Source organism: Teleopsis dalmanni, chromosome X (genome assembly GCF_002237135.1).
Source record: "Teleopsis dalmanni isolate 2A chromosome X, ASM223713v2, whole genome shotgun sequence".
Lineage (NCBI taxonomy): Eukaryota > Metazoa > Arthropoda > Insecta > Diptera > Diopsidae > Teleopsis > Teleopsis dalmanni.
The window spans coordinates 18,142,856-18,167,991 of record NC_051848.1 but is presented as its reverse complement, the minus strand read 5'-3'; the positions used below and the strand labels follow the sequence as shown (position 1 = coordinate 18,167,991).

General features: G+C 30.9%; 1 protein-coding gene across 1 annotated transcript in view; it reads right to left on the bottom strand.

Moving 5' to 3' along the window:
* The window catches only part of LOC119688214 (protein turtle), a 122,418-nt gene that overhangs the window by 16,491 nt on the left and 80,791 nt on the right, over positions 1 to 25,136 (bottom strand). The window contains exons 6-9 of the mRNA XM_038102897.1: positions 23,573 to 23,843; positions 21,266 to 22,129; positions 20,528 to 20,611; positions 4,961 to 5,374 (exon numbers count right to left, since the gene is read on the bottom strand). Of these exons, the coding sequence (XP_037958825.1) occupies positions 4,961 to 5,374; positions 20,528 to 20,611; positions 21,266 to 22,129; positions 23,573 to 23,843 (1,633 nt within the window). The remainder of the gene's footprint in view (positions 1 to 4,960; positions 5,375 to 20,527; positions 20,612 to 21,265; positions 22,130 to 23,572; positions 23,844 to 25,136) is intronic.

Below are 25,136 nucleotides of genomic sequence, written 5' to 3'. Positions count from 1 at the left end.
ATGTGATCCCCAGTCGGTATGTCGGGCTTTAAGTTGCCATTCCTATGCGTAAAAAGAATTTATGTTTAAAGAAACCAAGTCCATCTAGTCAATATTAGGAATCACCTGATGAAAACTATACAAAAAATTACCACTCGAAAAAAGTTAATATTTTTATATTAATTATTATTATAAACCGACTTCAAGTCAATTGATTTGTAAGCTGCATGATTCAAACGAAATTAAAGGTATAAGAAAGAGAAAACGTAGTTTTTCAAAATAAACGGAATATTTTAACGAAAAAAAATATTCATTTAACGAAACGTTCTAATGACCTTATGTGTGAATGCTACGCTATGTTGGTATTAAATGACCGTTCATGAAGTCGAATTTATTTGAGTATCTGCGACCATTGTTTGAGTCAAAACGCTTCAATTTCATCATAGAAAAACAATGGTGATCTTTTCGAGTTTACGCTTTCATGCCTTTTTGATGCGGGAATTTCAATTGAATTCCTAAATGAAGTATTTGCGAGGCATGTCAGTAACTCTGTCAAACGTCATCGTACTCTATATTGTCTATGTCCATGATAACTAATTAAAACAGATATCAGCAGGCTATTTCGTTTCACCTATTACAAAGAAACAGGCGTCCAATAACATCAGGAACATCAAGGTAAAGTATGAATTAGTATGAAATGGTGCTAATTAGTGTGGTTGCCAATGTTAACAAATTCCAGAGCTCAAAATACGTTACTTCTTCTGTTACTTTAGCTGCGGTGCATTTTGAATAGTAGGTCCTACTATTATTTTTTTTTTTTGATTTTTTTATTAAAAATTACTTTTGTGCATTAACTTACAAACAAAAGGCAAATGGAATTTGTCGCAGTGTATAAATAAATTTAATACGAGTAGCAGAAAGAAACTTCTGTTAAAACTTCCATGTTACTAACAGTCTGAGTCATATGGCCATATCTGTAGACTAACAGTTTTAGTTAGATATAGTTTTAAATGTTAAGGTTTATTTATTTCTGTTTTTATTAATACCTAAGAGTGTTTATATAATGTATAGATTTTTTAATGCCCAATTTTTTTGTTTGTGGAAAACTATTTGCAATGAAGTTTCGATTAAAGTTTAAATAATAAAACAAAGGATAGAAATTAGCTATTAAGAATAGCTAGAAAAAATTTGAAATTCCAATTGTAATTATAGTGGGAGTGTCGTATTAAAACTGACAGAAATCGCTAAAAATAATTACGACATAAAAGAAATAATTTCGAAAAAAATTAAAAATGACAAAAAAATAATTTCAATTTAATTAACATTTCTGTTATGTCATAAATGTCGATGGGCTTACGCGTTTATTAATTCTTTAGCAAGCATTTAATTTTTAATAACATTTTTGTTTTCATTAATGCAACAATTATTGGTGCTGTTTGCCCTTAACATCCCTGTGCCTGTTATCCTCGCAGTTGAGTGTTTTTTTTTTGAAGGCGGGTATGCGAGTATGCGAAAGAACGCTAATTAAAATATCTGTCAAAGCATTGTCAATCGGAATTTTAATTGCATTTTTGTTGAAATCAATTTTATTTAAAATATTTATTTTTTATTTTCCTTCTTCTGTCCTGTCCTGTTCTGCTCTGTTCTGTACTGCTCTGTACTGCTCTGTTCTGTTCTTCTGTCCTGTTCTGGAAATTTTAATTATTATTTACAGCAAGGATTCAACAAACTGTTTTGCTGGCATTTCGTTTATTTAAACAGCATTGTAATTGCGATTTTATGAGAAGTACATATATATGCGGAAAAAAATACAAAAGAATTGATTAAGGGAAGTTCATGCAGAAACAATTTCATTATTTATAAACTCATTTGCATGGAACTGCATTAAAACAATAAAACCGTTGCATTGTGATTAAAATATCTGAATAGTTGGAATGATTTTGTAATTTGTTTATTTTATTTTAGTTTGGTTTAATTAATTTTTAAGCTAAATGTCATACAAGAAGCCAAGAGATGTAATTTCGTTCTCCGCTACTATTTATTTAAACAGTTTTTTGCAAATTTAATCTCAAAAGAGTTAAATCTCTCAACACCAACCACAGGGAAGATGGGTGCGGAGATAAAAGAAACCTACTATTGAAAACTTAAATATAACAAGAAAAGAGTAAAGAGAAATATCCAAAAAAAATAGAGCATATTTTAAACAATAAGAAGTGAAACGTTCTGCAAGGAAGAAATAAAATAGTTGTAAAACTGGCAGCTATGTCTAAATCAACATCAGAGAAAATTTATTAACTAGATGTCCAAAAGAAAACAAACATTTATTCTCCATTTTTAAAAAACTGTTCTTCACAAAAATGGCCTCTTCCATATATATCAATTGTGAACGGAAATTAAAATGTATTTATTTTTTCGGTTCTTGATAATTGAAAAAGAAGACCATAAACAAATATTATTTTGTATCAAAGAAAAACAAGTCACAAAACAGTAATTTTTCACGAAATCTTAATCTAAAAGTACGTCCAAAAATTTGTCCAAAAATTTGTTCAAAAATTTGTTCAAAAATATGTCCAAAAATTTGTTCAAAAATTTGTTCAAAAATTTAGTGGAGCAAATAAAAGTGAGTTCCATTTTAATTAGCTACAGAACCGCCACCCAATACCTTTGTCTTCTGATGGAAGGATGCAGTAGATGAAAGTGATATTCTTTACAACTGGCTAGAAAGCCGCTTTGATTTCGCATTCCTCATAAGTTTGGAGAGAAGGTTGGAAATTTTACAACCAGCCAGTAATGTTAATACCTTTGTCTGTGGTTGGAAGGAACAGATATTAGTGTGAGAGGTTTCATTGAGGAAGGACCTGTTCTCGCTAGTTCATCATTATTTCACAGTAATAGTTTCTTTATTTCGCTTCGAACGAGAAGTGGATCATTAAGAAAGCTTAAGTAGTTGTTTATTTCTCTATGAGAATACAGATTTTTCTTTGAGGTTGTTCACGATAACAGCGGGATAACAGACACTTAGAACTTCAAATACATCTATTTCTATCAACTGATTATTTTCCTTGAAATAGATGATACAATTTCTGAGTGGATATATGAAAACATAGTTTTTCGCCATATACAATACAAAAGAATGTTTCCAAACTTATTTTTAAATTATTCATACAATTAAGACGTAAAACTCTCTTTGCAGTCAGGTATATAGACAGGGAGCACTAAAAATTTGTGGTTTTTAGTTCAATTTTTTTTAATTGCTGAGTTTCACAAGAAACTCCAAAAGAGGTCCAGAAGCAATGAAACGAAATATGTAAAATTTGTCGAAAATATGTACAATAAATGAATTTCATTTATTTTTTAAAAGGATCAATTTATTTTTTATTATTATAATAATCAAATAATTTATTTCATCATATTGTTTAAGAGTTACTTTAAATAAAAATGTGTTTTAGTTAATCTGAAATCCGAAATATGTTGTCTTTAGATATTTAGACTATATATTTATGAGAGTATGGGACCTTTTGATAGTGGTAGGGACCTACGCTCGCGAGATAATGGCTAATATTTATTTTTATTTTAAGTGAAGTTTGAGCTGCTGTCTCTTCTCTATTATTACTAACTTAAGTTACTGACTCAACTAGCAAGAGTCTCGAGAGGTCGACAAAGTAGAGGCCAGTTTTACCGGACTGGAGCACATACCTGAGGTTTCTGCTGAAATCCTTATAAAATTCGATAAGAATACGCGCATCCTAAGTGATGCACACAATCGCTTAATGGTCTACGCGTGGCCTTTTTTGTCTGCCTAACCTAATGGGCAACCTAATACCCAATACCTACCGACTCAATTAGCAACTTCGGTATATGAACCAAAATAAATATATCTTAGAATACGGAACTGTGAACGTAAAACTACAAAAACTTATCAGAACGCAAAAATACAAAATTTGTCTAATAAATCAGAAATATTAAAAGGGAAACAAATTGTAGTCAATAAATGAATAAATAATAAATAATAAATAAACAAATATTCTTGTTTGTTAATTTGTAAATAAGAAGAATAAATCATACAGAACCCAAAATGAAACTGAATTATTTTAGTTGGTTTTACTCTAATTTACTGCTACAAAAAACCGTAAAATTCATTTACAGATATTATTTATTTATGTGTCTCACGCAAATTTTTAATACCGTTTCCATTAAAAAATAAGTAATAATTAATTGCGAACAAATAAATAAGCAAATTTTAATGCTAATATTAAAAATCAAATACATTTTAAGCTACTTTATCATGTCATATTAAATTATTTAGTAAATAGTTAATTTAATATTATTTATAAATGAACAGAAACAATTATCGTTGCTTATTGGAAAAGTAAAAATTAAACGGTTTTTTAGTAATTAGTAATTTAATGCAAAGTTAATTAAATAATTAATTGTTAGTATTTCATCATTACATTAGATTGGTACTTTAGTAATTTAGTAATTAAGTAATTAAGTAATTTAGTAGTTTCGCTTGTTTTGTTAATTTCAAATAGTTAATTTCAAATAGTTAATTTTTTTGATAGTAAAATTTAAATTTAAACAAAATGGCGTCACATTCAGCCCATTTATATGCCTAAAACTCCGGCCAGAGATACCAGGACAGGACACAAACGTGCCGTGCCGAGAAATGTTTAGTTTTTGGGACTAAACATTCTCGAGGATTCGAGGTCCTGCGGAATAAAACTGGCTTGAGTTTGGCAAATAAATTAGAACTGTTTAAGTGTTAAAGTTTTTCAATTTAAAATAAAATTTTAAATTTAAAATAATAATAATATTTTTAAATTTAAAATTTTTTATTGAAAATTTCATTTTGATTTAATGAGATTTTTTGTTGAATTTTTGTTCATTTTTATTTTCTTTTTGTGTACGCCACCATCAAAAACCATTTCCGAAATTTAATTTTCTTATCAACTCAAAAATTTTGGTAATGCAATTGTTTTACCTTTTTCCTGTTTTCGTCGTTTACGTTTATTGCAAATTTTTACTGCACAAACCGATAAAATGATCGCAACAATAAAAAACAGGATGCCCCCAACGACACCGGCTGTTATGGCTTTATGCTTAACACGTGCCGGCACCGGAAATTTCACTTCGTCACTGGATTCATAGGATTTTTCAGAATTGGCTAAGACGCGAAAATAATAGGTACGACCGCCGACTAAATTCTTAACTAAATATTGGGTTTCCTCGGGTCGGATTTGACCGCGATTTAGGGTTTTCCATTGGGCGTCGGTACGATACTTAATGGTGTAAAATTTAACGATATGGGCACGTTCGAGAGGTGATTGCCAAGATATTAGAAATCCATTCGAGACCTCCGTTACAGACACATTGCGCGGGGGACCTGGCTTGGGACCTAGTTTGTACAAAAAAAATGGTAAGAAGAATTATTTTAATTAATTGTCTTTTAATAAGTATAAAGTAGAGTAAATATAAATATATATAAATTGAAACAAAAATAATATTAATTTTATAAATTTTTTTGTGTTTTAATTAACTATATTATTTATATTAAAAGCCTTTTTAAACAGACGCTGATTAAACATGTTTAAAGTTAAAACACTTTCTATAAACTACTCTTATTTAACATGTTTAAAGTAAAAATACGGTTTTAAATATTCATAGATTAAGAGATTTTATGTTTAAAATTAAATAATATTGTATGAATTTCACTGCATTTGAGAGGTTTTACAGTTTAAAGTTAAAATGCTTCTGACATACACTTGCATCCTTAAACATGTTTAAGTAGTATATAGTTTAAGCAACTAATTTATTCGTTTTGGTGTTAAACAAGCTTAAATCATTTAATCATCTGCTTAAAAAGGCTACAAAAAGCATATTGTGATATGCAAAAGCTACAAAAGTTTATAATTGAGGAATTAGTAATTAATAGTAGTAAAAGATATATTATTTATATTATTTTAAAGTATTTTAAAGATAGATGTAATCATATTATATTTAATATATTCAATGCATACTTTCAGTATTTAATAATAAACCATTGCATTTTAAAACAATTTATACTTAATAAATTTTTTTAATTTTTAATAATTTTTTTTTTCGTATTAGTATATTTAGTAATTTTTTCAAATAAACAAAATTTATTTTGTGTACATAAAAACATGCAAATTTCATCGCTATTATATACAAATTACAAATTGCATTAATATAGATACAAAAAAAAAATTAAATTATTTCGCTACACAAAATAAATTTACTCTCTTTTTACTATATAAAACATAAATATATTTTTATTTATATATATACATATACATATATATAATCAACATATATATATTAATATATTAATATACATTTGTAAATAAAACTTAAATAAAAATTTGGTGAAGTATATATATAGGTTACCATATATAATATACATATATATACATATAATATATATATATATATATACATATATTATATAAATATACTTATATGTATGTAATTAATGTTTTGACTTATATATTTATAGCTCTTTTACGTTGCTGAAATACGAGTATCTACAAAAGGTATTATAAATAACGTTTTGTATCTGAAACGTAGCAAACAGTTTCAACCGATAATCCATTTCATAACATCTTAAATTGAAATGGAAGTAAAATAATTAATTTATAATGTTTTTTAACTGAAATTGGTGCAGTAGTTTACTTGAGAGATTTCAAACCTTGTGAAAGATTTACATGTTGAAGCTATCTAAAGTCGAACCGGCAAAATTTGTTCTACTGAAACGCGTTTTTTAATGTTAACCCTGATTAACTAGTCTATGCCTAAAATATTCCTAAGCATGTCTAATCCAAAAAGATATGCTTTAGTTCAATTTCTGAAAAAACTATTCTGACGAGATCTTTATTATCGTTGTGGCTTGTTTTATCACTACTAACCTGAGTCTGAATTAAAATGCACATCAAAACCTTAATCGGAGTTTATATATATATTGTGAGACATTGGGACAGCGCACCATCCAACAAGTGGCATCATTGAAGTGAAGGATTTGTCGAAGTAAACCACGAAACGACTTGGTTCCTTTTTCGTCTTTCGATTCTCAGATGTCGTTATTGAGTTAAACCTAGAGTGGCTTCTGTTCGCATAACTACATCTCTTGTTATTGCAAGCAGCTAATTAATCTTGAGGTTTGCTTTCAAGTCTTCACCAATACAATGGTGAGCTATTAAGTATAAACTTATAAGCCTAATTTAACCTTATACTTAGTAAGTTATAGATTTTTTTATACTTTATTCAGGCATGGTACTATTTGTCAAATTGCCTAAAACTTTTTTGTACTTCTTTTAAGGTTTAATTTTGTGTAGCAGCAAAATTAAATGAAACCATGAATTACCATATATATAGAAACAGCTCAGAGTTTAAAACCATCTAGAACCTTTGGCGAAGCGTAAAATGTTGCTCAATGTCAGGTCTTGTAATTGATCAAGATTTCGAAGACAGGGGACTCCTGATTAGATTATATCGGCGATCCCTGGGGGATCCACTTAGACCTATTGGCCCATTAGTGTTGCCATATACATAGGAATAGCTCAGAGTTTAAAACCATCTAAAACCTTTGGCGAAGCCGAAAATGCTGTTCAATGTCAGGTCTTGTAATTAATCAAGATCTCGAAGAGAGAAGACTCCTAAAGTGTTAAATCGGCGCCGGTCACGAGCTGGGCAAAAACTTAGTAGATGATTAAAAGGGAGATTTATTCTTCTAGCATGGTTTCCTAGTTTATAGTGACCTGTATAGAATGTGGTTATTTGCTAATAAATTTTAATATACGAGTATATTTTGCATTGCAACAAAGGATTATTCTTCTAACATTGAAATACTGAATGCTTCGACGAGTGCGGTAATAATTGCAAAGTGGGTTTTGGGGTTGATTGTAAAAGCATCGATGAGTTGTTCTGTATGAAAGGAGGAAATAGAGGGAGGTTATGTTTAGACAAAGTAGGCTAAAGTACAAATAGTAAGATGTTACTTTCATTCATTAAATCTTCAACAATTGAGGAAAAAGGTATGTATGTTATATTATTGTTCAGAGATATACAGCTAACGCTGAACACGGCTGATAAATATTTGAAAAATATTTCATTATTTGATACAAAATTAAATGGAAGTTACGTGTAGGCAAATTATCACAAATACCTTCAGGAATCGTTTAACATCAATTAAGTTGAACCGGAGCCGCTAGTGCAATAAGAACTTTCAAACAAAATTGATATTTGAATGTGATTTTGCACTCTAATGGGAAGAGTAACCTGGCGATATTTTATTTCTGCATTTTAAACGATTTGAGCAAATTTTTCAAAACAGAAACAGGGTTAGAAAGTATAGAAGATTAAAGAGAGAAAATAAAGAACTACAGTGGTTATGTTGTGTGGATCTGATAAAGCCTAATCGAATTAAGAGTTGAGCACTTAAGTCCTGCAACTTGTTGTCTGTCCCTCCGAGAAAAGAAGTAATCCTCCTAATGAATCCTACTTAATTGCAGATTTGAAACGCACTTAACTCACTTTTTACGGCCCGTATTCCCATTAAAGCAAAAAAGAAAACTTCTCAATTGAAAGCTGCTTTCCGAACTTGAAGGGTAAAATAATCCGCTTCGGCTGAGTACTTTAGATTTTAGCACTTTTTCACGTTAATGTTAATTTGCATAAAATTTTATTGCTTAAAAATGTTGCCTCTTCGCTTGTCGTCTTGCATGCCTGCCCTTAAAAATATACATAACGCACAATGGACTGCATACACTGAGAGAAAAATGTATGAAATCTTTTCCTTTTCTCTCATTTTTTTTCTCGTATCGCAGATACTTTGCTTTATAGTCAAAGTACAAATTAATTGGAAACTCATAACTTAAGGACATAAAAACTTTGCTATGCTATTCGGTAGGGTCCCTCCAAGCATTTATGCTCACATTTATGGTTTAAGTGTGTTGCTTAATATATGTGTATGTGTGTGAGCGTGCAAGTGGTAATGGTAGTGGTAGTGGTTGGGGTAGACGTAGTGGTGTTATATTTGAATGGTTAGGGCATATTTTAAGTGGTGTGTTTAGGGTTGAGCTCGCATGCATCCATCCAGTTTCGCAATTGAAATAGTAAATTATAACATTCACGCATGACGCCTTGTTTCCTGCACGCTTTATTATCCTTGCAACCCCTCCTTTTTTTTTGATTTTCTCTATGATCACACAAGCGCTAATATCGCTTCGCTAGGGTGCACCCATAGGTCTGTAGGTATGTCTGTACGCCTGTACGCCTGTATGTGTGTATGCATGTATGTGTGCATGTGTGTATGTCCTTGTTGTGTAAGGATTTGCGTATACGCCAATACTTGTACGTTTAATCCTTATTGCAAACGTTTAGAAATTCATGAATTCTTTTTAATCCTTTTCAGATTCATTTTTTTGTTCTTGCTTTTTGTTGTGTTTGTTGTGTTTGTTGTGTTTGCTGATGTTGTTGCTTTATCCTTTTTGGTGCTTTTGTTTCGTGCTTAGGTTCGGTTCGGTTCGGTTCGGTTCGGTTTGATTTATTCTATTTTCATTTTATTTATTAACATATGAAAAATTGAAATGAAAAGTTTGTGTTTTCAATTAAAAGCATAAATCAGAATTTATGACAATCCTTTAAACAAAACTTTTCATTTGAGTGGTTGAAAGTCTGTGAGTGTGAGTGCGAGTGTGAGTGTGAGTGTGTATCTGAGTGACTGTTCATCTAACTGACGTTTCATTTCATAGATTTTTCACAATCTCAGTTTGAAATTAGATTTCCAAATAAAATATTTAGTACAGAAGCAAACAAATTGAACATGAATAATAAAATTTTAAGTTGTACATACGGGATGGAAAAGATAAAAAAGGATACTTTTAAACGTATCCTTTTTATGTAAATATTTTTTGACTACTTTATTTAAAGCATATTCTAAAGAGTTAGAAGAATTTGTATCTTATTCAAAGGAAAAACATTTGACGTTAACAATTCATAAAATAATCGATAAAATGTATTTAAAATAAGCAACTGATACGAAATAGCTTCGGAGTTCTTGTCATGTAATTAAATATAGAAAAAAGCCTTCAAATTACAACTAAAAAGAGAGACAAAAACACTTTAGAAATTAGAAATAAATTGAAATTTATTCTAAAAATAAATTTTGAATTGGTGAGTAGGTTTTCGGATTGGTTAAAAATTTGATTGCTAATTTTGACATATGCAATTTCAAAGCCAGAGATACCGTGACAAAAAAAACAGTATTATATTGTAACAATTTCCTCTAACATAACATATACCTATGATACTTTCCCCCTCTGTCATATAGATACTTTTAGCAACTTCAAAACAGACGAGTTAGCCAGAGAGGGTGCTTTAAGACTTCACTCGGAACACCTAAGTAATCTGGGCATATCACTAACATCATGCAAATTACGAGCATTACTGAGCGCAAAATCTTTGTTTTATTTAGTAAAAATAAGTTGGAAATGAAGCTTATAAGTTTCAAAACGTATTTTTAATTTCACCGAAAGCTGTAAAGAAAGTCTTTTGTGAAAGAATAAGAACCCTGTAGGCTCTCTTTTGTGCAGTGTACAAGTGATGGAGAGTCAAAAGAGCTTGAAACGAAACGAACGAAAAATTCATTGCTTCCAATTTGGTAGCTTCAGAGGTCTAAGCTAGGCACTTGTAATGCAACAATTATATATGGAATTATAAAATCAAGTAATATTTCCAAAGACCACTGATGATGAGTATTTGACAATACGCGAAACTGCTATATGATCAGCAAAGAAACTCAATTTAATAATCCTTTTATTTATTTTTAATTTAATTTATAGAATAAAAGCCATATTTAAAAAAGTAAATACAGCTCCTTGAGAAGATGCAATTTAATTGGACATCACTTTAATTCGTATCACATAGCTATAATCTATGTGTCTCATCATCGGTGCTATATTCCCATGCGGATGTAAAGAATTCTAGTTTCTTTGATTAAACGTTCAGACTAAAGGACAAAAGTTGTTGACTGGCGAACTAGTAATGGATAGGTTAGGAATCATATAATATTGTTGTCGGATTACTGTACTATGTTCTCTTATATTTGTATCTGATTAAATTAAATATAAATTATGAATACATTCTTATGTGATGTGATGAAACATATTTAAAACTAAAAAGGAATTATTTCTAGACTTTATTCCTAATTATTTTTTAAATATATTTTTCGTATTTTTTCAAATAATTTTATTATTTATATTATAAATTACTTCTTCCAATAATGCCACTAAGCTCATTGAGCGACTAAGATACAAAATTAAAATAAAGGATAAAGCTTGTATTCTCAAATTGTTTTTAATAATAATTAAGAAATGTGAAAACTGCATTTGAGGAGCGAAAAAAGCATGACTCACAAAACAGCAGGACTCTAATTGAAATTGCTTCCCTTCCACTCATTCCCAATGTTATGGCGGCATTAGTAGTAATAGTAAACGTAATAATACTGGAAATTAGAGCCTTTTTAATTATGCGATATTGCGACATTTCGAATGTTGTCAGCAATAGTAAAATTACGCACTTAAAGTATCTCAGAAAGGATGTGAAAAATTGCATAATAGGATGGTAGGATGGTAGTAGAGAACATGCGGATGGGTTAAACAACTAGAGAGGTTTGCGGTTGGTGAGTTTAGTTTAAGCAAAAACATAAAACAACAGAAAAAGAAAATGAAAATGAAAATGAAAACACAACAAATAGTACAACAACAAAACAAAAAAAAAAACAAAAAAAGAAACAATGAAATTACAAACTAAAGGCAAAAACGTATCTAAAATGTAAAAGGATATTCATAAATTTTAAAGGTCGCACTGGATGGAGCTATGCCAAAGTGGTACGTAACCTTACTGCCAACAACTACCGAAAACATGCAATTTAAATAGAATTTAAATAAACCTGCTTCATTTTTCATTTCTGTACACTTGTGGCCTGCAAGCAAAATGTATCTTGTATCCTAACACTTTCACAATCCTAGAAGTACTGTGTAAGCAATCTACAAGATACATATAAAAGTAGCAGTGGTAAGAAGTGAAGGCAGTATGCTTAGGTTGAGCTCTAACACCACCCTTTGCCGGAGCACTAACAATGAGTCCTACAAACAAGTAGCAAGTAGACACCATACTGACTGCTTTTATTATCCTTTTCATTGTTAACACTGACATTTTATTCTGGGCATAACTGCTTGGACGTTGGCTGTTCGTTGCCTGTTCGCTGGCCATGATTCCTTGTTTGGTTTGCTGGTTTGCTGAAAAGTGTTTAAGTAATGTCCTGTCTCTTCGTACGCGTCTTTAATGTGCTACTTTTCGATTGTACGTGTTTCTCTTGGCACTCAACATTTTCTGCTCCAATATTTTGCTTTTTATCTGACTGCTACCATTTATGAGAAATTTTGTTAAGTTTCTATAAAGATTCTTTTATTTTTTGGTTTTCCTTTTTAGGATTTAATTTCATAATTTACGCTTGTACCTCTGACATTTACGCTTGTACTTGTTTTCTTTCTTTTATGTTTAATCCTTTTGAATTTTTCCTTCATGATAAGGTGCACTTGTCAGAAATATTATATAGGATTTTATTGTCAAATTTTACATTATGCAGTAATATAAGCGCTACTTTTAAAGTAATATCTAAAATAGACCTTCACAAAAACATATATTGAATGAGATCGTCTTTAGTTGATTGAGTTTTTTTTTCAAATTTTTATTTTAGGGAAAGTTTCCAAAGACCACTTATGATGGATATGCGATGATTGCGATTGAAACAGATACACGATTAGCCAAAGGGTTCACTTGATTAAAATTAAAAAATATCTAAATGAATATGTGAACTTCCTTACTATTTTATATTGAAAATGGATTTTCCGTCATAAGACACAAAATTTTTAAATAAAATATTCGTCTTGATAGTGATGAGCATGATTGTTAATGGAAAATCTATAATTGCAATAAATTCCAGATTGACACTTGCGATATCTAGCTCTACTGGTGCTGTTAGTGCTTTGTGACATTGAACTGAGGCATTGAACTGTAAATGTTTATTCCGAGTTCATAATATTTTCACACAAGTTATATTTATATTAGTGATAATGTGATAGCAAATGATCTGCACTGTTAATAACAGCACAACTTCGGCCGACTGCAGTCGCTCTCTGTAAATAACATTAATAACATTACAGTGAAATTGTTTGAGGTTCTGTTATTACGCTTTTCTGTTAACCAAGTTTTCTGTTCGGGGATGAATCAATAATGTTATGCTTGTTCTTATATATTTCCAAATTTTGTTACTTTAATTTTATATTAACTCCACAAGTCAACAAAAGTTTAAAGTTTGACATTAAATTGCAGACATGATTAAGGAAGACGTGTGGTTTTAACAGAACGGCGCTACGAGCCACAATGGCGCAAAACAAGCCTTGTTTTGTGAGGTTATAGTGATATAAATTCATTTAGTTGCTTATATGTTCGACCAGGTTCAGGTTCATTATATCATTATATCTAGTTACCAATATTGGTTAATTGGTAGTTGTAACTGTGTGGAGTGTTGAAGCACTCTGAGTCCGTATCGGGTAACTTCTGTGGAATATATGATGTGTATGTATCGACTGAGCGGCATTTTAATAAAAAAAATAAAAAATTTTTTATCTCTTCAGAAACTATAATATCCGGTTTATTAAAAATTTGGTTAAGTGGTTTCAGATCTATCCGAGTGCATTTTAAATGAATTGCTTTCAAGTATTGTATGCAGATACATAAAAAATATTTATTTATATTATTGCAGTTGGTTTTTGTTCTTTTACTTTTGTTTGCCTTATTTTAATATTAAAAATGTTTATTATAAGATATTGTATTTAAATTCGCCCACGCTTACATACGTCATTAATTAGTTCATGGGTTTTATTTTTAGTTTATTTTCTTGCGGTGATATTGAAAGCAATTGATTCGAAAAAAGCAAAATAGCAAATTAGCAACAAAAACAGTGTTGTCTTGTAAAGCTTACTTTTTAATTTTATTTTACAATATATATGAGCTTAATTACGCACTGATTGTAGTGGTGAGTGAAGTGAAGGGGTTATGATTTGTTTACTTTAGATAACGTTGTTGCATTTATTTTAATTTGTTTTATATTTTATTTAATTTTATTTTGATTTTTATGTGTTGCTGAATTTATTTTAATTTATTTTATTTTATATATGACATTAATTTGTTTTTGTCAGTTACTAAATTCTAAATTCTTAATTTTATTTTTGTTTGCATTTATTATTTTATATATAGTAAAATATTATAGTATAGTATAATTTATCATAAAAGTTTTATGAAGAGATATCTACTAACGTATTTTATTATTTCACTCACGACTGCAGATAATATTATTTTTCTTCGGCTTTATTTTTCCTCTTCTACCGATGCTTTTACTGTAGTATTTGTTTTTATTTTTTAACATTGCATGTATGCGGTTATGCGCAAGTATGAATATAAGTAAATCTGTTATCCAATAACGTTAAATGACTAAATAGAAATTTGAACAAAAGCTGTTTCAAATTTAATCCTCAATTATTTGCTTTCTATTTAGTTCAACTTTTGAACTTTGAACCGACTCAGTTACTTTCGTTTATATTAGGATTATAAAGTTCTTATGATATAGTTATGATATATTTCGACCTCTCGTTTGAATTCAAGTGCACGTTATGTTGATAATATGTTTATGATTAAGAAGGTATGGATAATAAATGATTAAACTAAATATTGTTTATAATACATAAATAATTATTTAATTGTTGAAAAAATTTTGTAAAAATCTTAAAAAAAGTAAAAGTAAAAGTAAAAGAAAAAATTGTACCTTTCAGTTTTAATTTGGGCGGTGAGTATACAATCGATCCATTCGAATCGGTATGAAAATAAATGTCAAAATATGCTAAAAGGTCTGCAAATAAAAAGAAGCAATAAACAAAACAAAAATAAAATGAACGAAACAAATTAAAGCAAATATTTTAAAGGGCAAAAATATAACAAAAACAAATCAGAATAAAAAAGTTTTTCTATTTTTTTATTTTTAATAAAAAATGTTTGAAATGAATTCTTTAGAGAAAATTTGAAAATTGTGCATTGAAACGGAAGAAAAAATAAGTGCAAAAATCAAGTGAAAAGTAAGTGAAAAGTGATTGTGGCCTAAGCCCACCTACGCCGGAAACGTTATAGTCGTCTTTAATTACCAAAATAGCTGAAAAGAATTAAATAAAATAAAGTGTTTGAATAATGTGTAGAGCAAACGATCTGCCTTTGCATAGGTGAACATATTCGCATTTGACCATGTGGTTATATTCCTATGTATATACGATATACTCATATGTGTGAAAATTATATATGGAAACCTCTTCATAACTGTGTAAATACTTATACGCAGTTGGGTTGCGCAGTGCGAATTATGTAAATGTTCCAGTAACCCAGCTGTGGGTGGAATCATAGTGGCAATCGGCCACGCAACGGGGCCAACACTTAACCGACAAGGCTAAGGGCTGCATACAATAATAGGCAGGCGGCAGGCGGCAGGCATGGCAATTTGGAGGCATGGCAATTTAGCATGTTTGGCCTGAATACGTTTTTGTAGGGCAAAATGTGTTTGCATCTTTAAATTACAAATCACGTTTCGCTTTAAGGTTTATCTTGCAATTACGGATACAAAAACCGTTGAAACTTTAGTGTGGTTATTATATGATTTTTGCTCTGAACTATGAACTTCCTTCAGTGGACACCACAGGAGTCTTAGTTGAACTTAAGTTTTAGTTGAACTTAATTCCTGCTGTGTTCAATTGCTCCGGTTCAACAAAGCTGCATAGTACACATCTCGGATTTCTGTGTCTTACCCTTCATTCCAACCACATTGCATTTTTTGTGTGGCACTTAACGTATGCCTTGTGATCCGTGTTTTTTAAAGCTACAAGAGTGTGAATCTGTGAAGAAATGCTTTAGTAGGTTTTGGTGTTTTAATTGCTAAAAAGCTTTTGTTTTTTCTGATAAGACTGTATATAATGCACACTGATAATATTTTTAAACAAAAAGTGCTGTTAAAGAAAAAACAAGGCTCCTTTTGTTTACAAATTAGTCGCAATAAACACAACACATGAGACATTTGTTCTCGTCACGGCAGTGGGGTTAAACGGTTCCAGTGACATTGACAAGTGGGTCAAAACGTTCCTAGTAAACCAATGCATCGCATTTAATTAACGCGAGAATGCAACAATTTAAGTTACGACTTTAATATTGCAGGACCTTGCAGATCAGGACATCAATATTATAGATTATGGAATGAGGATACAATTTACTTTTTTGAGGCATAATCTTTAACTCATTTTGTCATAATTGATTGTCAATTGATGGAAATAAAATTACTTATCATCTATAGTAAATAATTTTTATATCAAATTTTTTTAATTTAAATTCCCATGTATTGCCCTGCCTATAATCAGAAAAGAAGAAAGCAACTGATTAATCTATATATTAAGAAAATAAAAGCAATCTCCTAGTGCTATTTAATCCCCAAACCCTAACTACTTAATACAACCAGAAAAGAACAGAGCAACTTAAAAGTACTGCTTGCCTCCTCACTGCCTTTCTGTAGGCATGACAAGTCAGTTTAAGGTGGGCTTTTAACAATATCAAATGTAATGTCCGTGGATCAGAGGAATATGTCATTTATTTACTCGGTCACTGTCCATTACACGACCCAAACTAGGATGTTTTTTACTCCAATCTTCATCCGATATTACCAGCGTGGTTATAAAAGACATTGTTTGTTTTACCAATATGACAAAGTAATTTCTTGGATCGTAATAAGGTTTTTTACTTGTGTTCCTTAGAACAGTTAGTATCCCTCAAACTATCGTATGAATAGTCACAATTCTAGAGCCTAAGTGAGTTCTCTCTTTTGCGAGAGCTGTTGCCTCACTATTCAATAGAACTGTAAGGTGTTACTTCGAAACAAAATAGTATACCTAGCACACAAAATAATATTTTTTAGAGTATTTTAACTAGAATCTATTTAACTTAAATTTTAAGATTTTTCAGTTTAAATTTTAATTAGAAAATGTTAATATTATTGAAATCCTGAAATGATTTATTTAATATATTTTATATCTGTTTATATTTTGTTAGTAAAAGTTGAATAGCTTATAAGCCAAAGCTCTTAATCTTTCCAGATTTCCAACAAAACGGATTCCTAAAGGATATGAAAATCACCTGACATAAGTCCAGGGCAGGAGTTCTTATTTAAAGAAATGCCAGATGCGTGTATTTTACGTAGTTCATGAAAAATGAACAAAGGCCTATTATAATAATACGGTACATGATAGGTACAAACTTTTTTCGCAGTAAATGCTCCCAAGATATTAATAGGACGATTAACAATTGTTGAGAAAAGAAGTCGACTTTGGTTTCCTATAATTTGCTTAAAAAATCTAATTTATTAAGATGAGTATGGAAGGTTTTCAAGCATTATTATTAGCACTAATGGTGGGTATATTGTTGTTTTATAAGAATTCTTTTGGTTTTTAGATCAATAGAAGCTTAACCTTTTAGTTTTTTTAGCAATTTAACAAGGAAACATCATGTAATCATAAAGTTTATATGACTTGATTATAGATTATTGCATATTAGATTATTATCTCAACAGATAAAATGAAATAAGCATATGAATATTGGCATTAAGATAGTTTATCTTAAAGTGAATTCAAATTACTTTTCATTGACAAAGGTGATTCATTAAACTATGATAAATAACATATATATGTATATTATGTGTTATTGATTTTATTCTAGTTTTTCCTAGCCGTAGTAGTATACGTGCTCGCATGACTACTATTTATTTATTCTTTTTTTTTGTGAACAAATAAAAAAAATTTCTGTGGGAGAATTTATATCAATATTATTTTTTAAGCAAACAATAAAGTGAACTTCCCATCTGAACGGCAAGGAGCTAAGAAGGAGGAGCACTATTTTCTAAACTTTATTAAACTAAACACTAAGAAGTGTGAATAAGAAGACTGTTTTACTAAGTAAGAACTCATATGATGAATTTTAATTTAAGAGGAAAAAAAAGAATACTTTAGAGTATTTCATCCAGAAGTAATTAGAACCTTTTTGAATTTTTCTTATAAATTCATGAATTTTTTTTCGAAGTCTTCTCCAATCTTCTTTGAACAGCAGAAATTTAAGATTCTGAATGAAGCTTTAGAAAGGAACTTTTTGATATAAAAAGACAAAATCGACCAAAGAATATTTATATCAGGAATTTGGCAATTAACTGCAAAATCTGTTTGTGGACCTCAACAAAGAAAACTTTACTTTGAAAGCGTATGAAGACGGATTCCACAAATGATCACTTTCAAGCTCTCGCTCCCCCTAGCCATTTTTGGAACTGCTTTTAACTGTTCTTTAGAAAAATCTATAATGAAAAATATGCAATGAAAACGCGAGCAAAAGCAATTAAAAAGGAAAAATGTGTGTGCGAGCCAAAATGAAGAGTGAATATCAATGTGTGCTGCCTGCTTGTTTGTGTTATTTGTGTTATTTGTGTTATTTGTGTTAATGAATGAGTTTCGGGGTTGCCGCAAGTGCGCGTTAAATTATAAATGCAATCTCGCCCACTGTACAGTGCAGCCAGCGCACCTCGGTGCACAGCACATGAACACACACTGTACATGAGGCATTGCCAGCCTTGACATAGTTTTTTATGTTTTCTATTATTTTTTAATATTAAAAAAAAAAAGAAAAAAGCAGATGCAATTTTTTTTTGTGTTTTAAAAGTTTTTTTCTGTGCATATTAAACGGAAATTTGCAACCAACGGGCATATTTACTGTTAAATGTCCTCATACAAGGATAACACGAACGCCAATACACGCGAAGGTATAATAAGCACCAACACAAATGCACGTATGCAAATTCACTCTATTGCACAAACACGCACACACATGCAGCACTCGCCAATTAAAGGAATGCAAATGCTACGTTTTCGTTTTATGCACGATTTAAACACTTAAAAAAATCAACAAAATCACACAAAAAAAAAACAAAAAAGGATATTAACACAAAATGCAAAAAAAAGGATACGAAAAAAACCTTAAAAAAAAATAAACAACGGAAAAGAGAAAACTGTATGCATATAAATAAAGGTTAAATATATAAATTATTATTCTCACACAAAAAAAAAAAACACAAATAAAGAAATAAAGAAATAAAGAGCAAAAATGAATAATTATAGTACATGGGAATTATAATATATATAAATGGCATTAAAATTATTTTCATTCGGTATGTGTTGTTTTTGTTTTGAGGTTTTGCTATTGTAACGTAAGCGCCAGAGGAACACGAAATCCAGGGTTGCATCACACAACATATGAGAAAATAAAGGATTAAATTAAAACAAACAGGATAAAGAGATTTATTTTCATTGTAACAAAGCGAATTGTTGGCGGAAGTGGTTAAGTAAAAATGTGCTGCAGTCGCAGCTTTAAATGACAATTTAACGAAAATTGTGGAATTTACACAATAAACAAAAGATATTTTTGTCGATTTATAACTACAATAAATTTGTGTAATTTTGAGTTGTATGTTAAGGCTCTCACTACTACCAGAATTTAAGGTTTAAACTTTGTATTTGTATTAAATTTAATGGTTGAGTTTTTTTTTTTCAGAAAACTGCAACTTTAAATTTTCAGGAGTAATGCATTCCATAGCACAAAAACAGCACTAAAAGCACCTTAACAGCACCTTAACAGCACCTTAACAGCACGTTAACAGCACCTTAACAGCACCTTAACAGCACTTTAAGAGCTTTTAATGCAAAATATTTGTATTAAGACTTGAATAAAAGGATTTGGAAATAGGTTTTCAGAGAAAGGAATTATGGGACAATTGCATTTAAGGTGTGCAGTTAGAAAAACTCATAGTATCTGTCAAAGAAATTATAAAATAAGATCTTAACAAAGTGAAAAAAAATATTTGAAATAATTGGTACTAAAGAAGAAAAGAAAAAAATAATAATTTGGGGAAGAGAAGGGTTTTAATTAGTTGATTTAGAAATTCATTCCGAAGTAGCAACGTGCAATGTTGTCTGTAACTCATATCTTTCACAGATAAAACTTAACAACAAGACTTTCTGAAATTTTCGCACCATACTAATTTGCTACTGTAGTAAATATTTTCTTCTCTAGTTTAGTTTATCGTTTTTTCGAGCTACGTTTTTAAAAGAGCTTTAAATTCTTCATTATATACATAACAGTATCAGTATCGGTTTCAGTACCATCGGTATCAGTATTAGTATCAATATCAGTGTTAAAAGTTAATTTTGTACAAACATAAACAGAAAACAAAATTCCGAAACTGAAAACTAATGCTAAATGCCAATTTCCAGTTGTAAAATAAAAGACAAAATACATTTTTTGAAAAAAAATTTCGATTTCTTATCCTAGTCGTTACTAAAATCCTTACCAGCTTCATCTGGCATTAGTTGAAAGACGTGATCTGGAGGTTGTGTTGCAGCCTTGACATTACGTGGCGCTGCCGGAGCATCTTCTATTGAATTTGAATTTTTGGTTTGCCCAAGGAAAAAAATTCAAATTTCAATGATTTTTAGTTTCAATTTTTTTTTTAATTTTTAAAATTTTTTTAATTTTTTTAATTTTTTCAATTATTTTTATATTTTTTTGTAATTTTTTTTTTGTATTTTTCATTGCGCAGTGATGACAATTATGATGAGAAATTTAGCACAAAATGTTAATGTGAAGTAGTTAGAAAGTTGAGACGAAAAAAAGAAGAGAAAAGAAAAGAAAGAAAAAGAAAGAAATATATTGTTTGTTAATGTTATTAGCCAATAACAAAATGGCGCACAAAAATTAAAAGAGAAATTTAAGACTTTCTTTTTCTTTATGACTTTTTTTTTTATTTTTTCAACGTGAAAAACTGCAATTTAAATCCGTCTTTGTTTTAAGAGCCAAAAATATATAATATTATAATACTTTTTTCTTTTTTTGCATTTGGAATTCAATTACTGGACCATAATTTATTTATTTTTATATAAAATATTATTAACTTTTTGCAATCAAGATGTTTTTAAATTTCTCCAATAATTTTGTTTGCCTTTGAGAATTTAGTCAATGGGGCGGGGTGTTAACAAATAATTTTGGTTATTTCAAAAGTGCATAAATTTGAAAAGTAACAACAACTTACCCAAAGTTCGCACAGTCATAATTTTGCTCATCATACCATCGCCGAGCACATTGCGTCCTACAACCTGAAATTCGTAAGTGGTACCAGAAGCCAAGCCATTTATGGTTACTTGTGTGCTGCCGGAAGGTGTGACAGAAATGGTTTGCCAATCATTTACGCCGGCCTCACGGTACCAAATTGTATAGTCCTGCTTGTATTCAGATCCTCCACTATAGCCTGGCATCCATTGCAGTGTTATAGATGACTCAGTCGCTTTACCCGTTATATTGTATGGCGCATGAGGTTGTGTGCCTTCGATGACAAGTTGAGTAGCTGACATTAGTGTTGCTACCTCATTTGACACAACGCACTGATAGTAGCCAAAATCTTCACGACGCAAGTTTTCTATAGTTATATTACCACCGGATACCTTGACGCGATTGCGTTGCGAATCGGCTAACTGTGCACCATCTTGTCGTTGCCATTTGATTGTAGGTCTTTGTGTACCTTCCGCTTCGACAGCATCGCAATGCATTTCAACACTATCACCCACTTTACGCTGATACAACGATTCGGGTTCGATTGTAAATGTAGGGGGTTTACGTACAAGTACCTCCATCATACCCGATGAACCTTGCGTGCCTTGCGCGTTGTATGGAGTGCATGTATAACGACCCTGATGATCTTCATTGACACGCGTAAATAAAAGCGAACCATTTGCCATGACAACGATGTCTTTCATTTGGTACGGCTCCAGTAGGCGGTTGTCTCTGGTCCAAGTTACGTATTGCAGTTGCGGGTTTGATTTGATATAACACTGCACAACGCCTGCCAAGCGGAAGGGTAAATACTGCACAGTTGGTGTAAAGGTCACTTTGGCAGGATCTGCAGAAAACGAAAAATAAGAAAATAAAGCTTTAAGACAAGTAAAAGTGAAATTAAATCAATAAAAATTAAACTTTAAACATTTTTTTTCCTTTTCTTTTGAAAACTGCAAATTTTAAACTGACTATTAAAACTGTCTTGAAAACCGTAAATAAAACTTTTCCGTTATATGGGGTGTGATCAAAAAGGAACAGGAATTTTTTACTTGTGGATGCTATGTCTTGCTTATGGAGTCGAATCTGCTTCAACTATTTGGCAATCTGTCTTAACCCAGCCAATAAAGAAGGTGTGCAGAAGTGGGAGAGTTCCGGATCCGTCAACTGGCACGTTCATATGTATGTATGTGATTCTGTCCTCTTAGATTAAGCATATGGTTTATGTTATCAATATAAATAGAGCTTTAGTATAAGAATAGGTAACAATGTTCTTTTACGAATAATTTGCATCCTTTCTGGGCGCACTGGATCACCCAATATCTTATATACTCCACTGCAGTGCCTGTCTAACAATGCTGATATGTTGGATTTTTCGATAAATTGGTTTAAATTTAGGATGAAGTTGAAGTTTTAAATATGAGTGAATGGTATTCATATTACAAGTTTATGGACGATACTTAAAGTTACGTCAGGTCAAAGATTCCTAACATATCCATAACCAAAGGGAACGTGCTGATTGTTACTAAAAGATAATGCTAATGAAATAGAATGTCAGACAGTTAAAGTCACGTGAATTTTTCTAGTGTTTTGGACGTAAAACAGGAGACAGCAAAGCTGAACTTGAACTCTTTCTGTGAGGGTTTTCAATTTTTCTGTGTACTAGTTTTATTATAGCTCGAGTAGCTTGGAAGTATTTCATCAGCTCGAACACTCTTTAAAAATTTTAAATCAAATCAATCCAAATCTTCGATTTTCATTCTATCCGGACAACTTGACATTCGAAACATTTGAACACTTTAAAGCATTAATAAATACTTCCAGAAAAAATAAAACTTTTGGTTACTTTTCTTTCATATTTCTTTTTTTTAAGTTTTATGGTACATCCACATGAATGACATGTTAGGAGACCTTAAAATAAATATAGTCAAAAAATACATAAGGGACAGAGCTCTGAAGCTATATGCGAAGACCGACAGGCTGTCCTACTTAGCACTATCTAATCTTAGAATAATCACTAACCATACGAGGCGGTACGCAGATCTTAGATCAGTCATTGAATAATCACGAAGATTATGAGGAATACTCAAATTAGTCAGTGAGATGGGTGGGACTCTGTAGAAACCCCCCAGCCGTCATAGAGTAAAAGTGCCCAGATGCATTAACTCGGAATGGCTCAACATAAGATTTTATAATTGTGTAAATGTTGTTTATTTTTTTTAAAAATATTTTTATTTGAATTTATTATTTAAATAATGTGGTGGCGAATGAATTTTTGCTTTATACTTACATTCAACATTTAAATATGCCGAAGCGCTCTGTGGATCTCCAATACCGTTAGTAACCTCACACAAGTACTGACCCGAATCATCGGCGCTCACCGGATTAATGATGAGTGAACCATCTTTACGTATTGTAACACGCGTCTCCAACGAGGCAACTTCCCTCACTGGAGAACCCTCTCGAAACCATCTTACGGTGACATTACCAGGCATAGCTTTTGCTTCGCATGAGAACATCACCTTTTCGCCCTCAAGTTTGGTTTGGTTAGTGGGCGGCACCTGTAGTCATGTGAGAAAAGAAAAAGAAATTGATTTGTGAAGTAATTATCAAAAAGAAAAAAAAACAAAAAGAAAAAGAAAAAGTAGTAAATAAGAAAATAAGAAAAATATAGATTGAAAACTGTGTGCAACTAATTTGGAGTGAGTGAGTCAAGTAAACAAAGAAAAAGCTGGTGACTATGGAAGACTCATTAACAACTCAAAAAGGTGGAATAAGGCTTCACATTTATCTTTTGGAACAAAATTTTCAAAGCAACAACAACGAAAGTATTTTCAAAAACAGAAAATAGAAAAGAGTAAATGAAAAAAGTAAACGAAAAAAGTAAAAAAAAAAATAAAAGCATTTCAATCCATAAACCTTTTGGCATTAAACGCACAATACAAAACTCGCTGCAGCAATTGCCGTGCATTTAAGTCTCAACAAACAACAAAAAAAGGATTGGCGAAAATTCGAAAATTCGAAATTCGAAATTTTTTTAATTCTTTTGTTTTTGTTTTTCCAGATTTGAAAAGCATTTCTCACAATTGAGCAGTTTTTGAAGCATTAAAGCCTTTTGGAAATTTTTGCATGAGGCTTAACACCTTTTATGACTGTGACTGAATGCGACTGAATGTGACTGATTGCAAAGTAGGCACTAAAATAACACTAATACGCTGTGTTGTGCTGTAAGTTGCGCAAAGTGGCCCGAGTACCGGAAAGGAACGCGATTTTCGACAAATTAAAATATCAAAAAGCAGTTTCTGGCATTTTCGGCATTTAATTAAAACTGAATTTTAAGCGTTAGGCGTTAAGCGTTGCGCTTTTTTGAGGCAATTTTTTTCGGGAGCTGCCAATGTCCTTTACAAGTGGTTAACAGCAAGGACTATTATTTGTACAGCGGCGAATAGCTGAAAGTCATTTGACGCCGTTTAACTATTTAAAATGAAATATTTGACGTTATGCACAGCATATTATTTCTGGTATATACAAACTTTGGATATTGTAGAGGACACAGTCCTCTACACACGGCGACACATTTAAGCAATTTTCTCAATTTTCCCAATTTTCCCAATTTTCGCAATTTTCACAATTTTCACAATTTTCCCAATTCCACAAAGCACAACACATTTGAATTATTTGAATTTAATTAAATCTAATTGGGTTTAAGCCGCAGCAGCAGCAGCAGCAGCAACAGTGGCAACAATGGCAGCAAGGATAGTGAATGCAAAAGAATCTCAGTTCGATGTTGGTGTCAAGTTTTGTTGTTGTTGGGCTTTTTGTTGTTGCAATTTTATGTTAAATAATTGAAATTT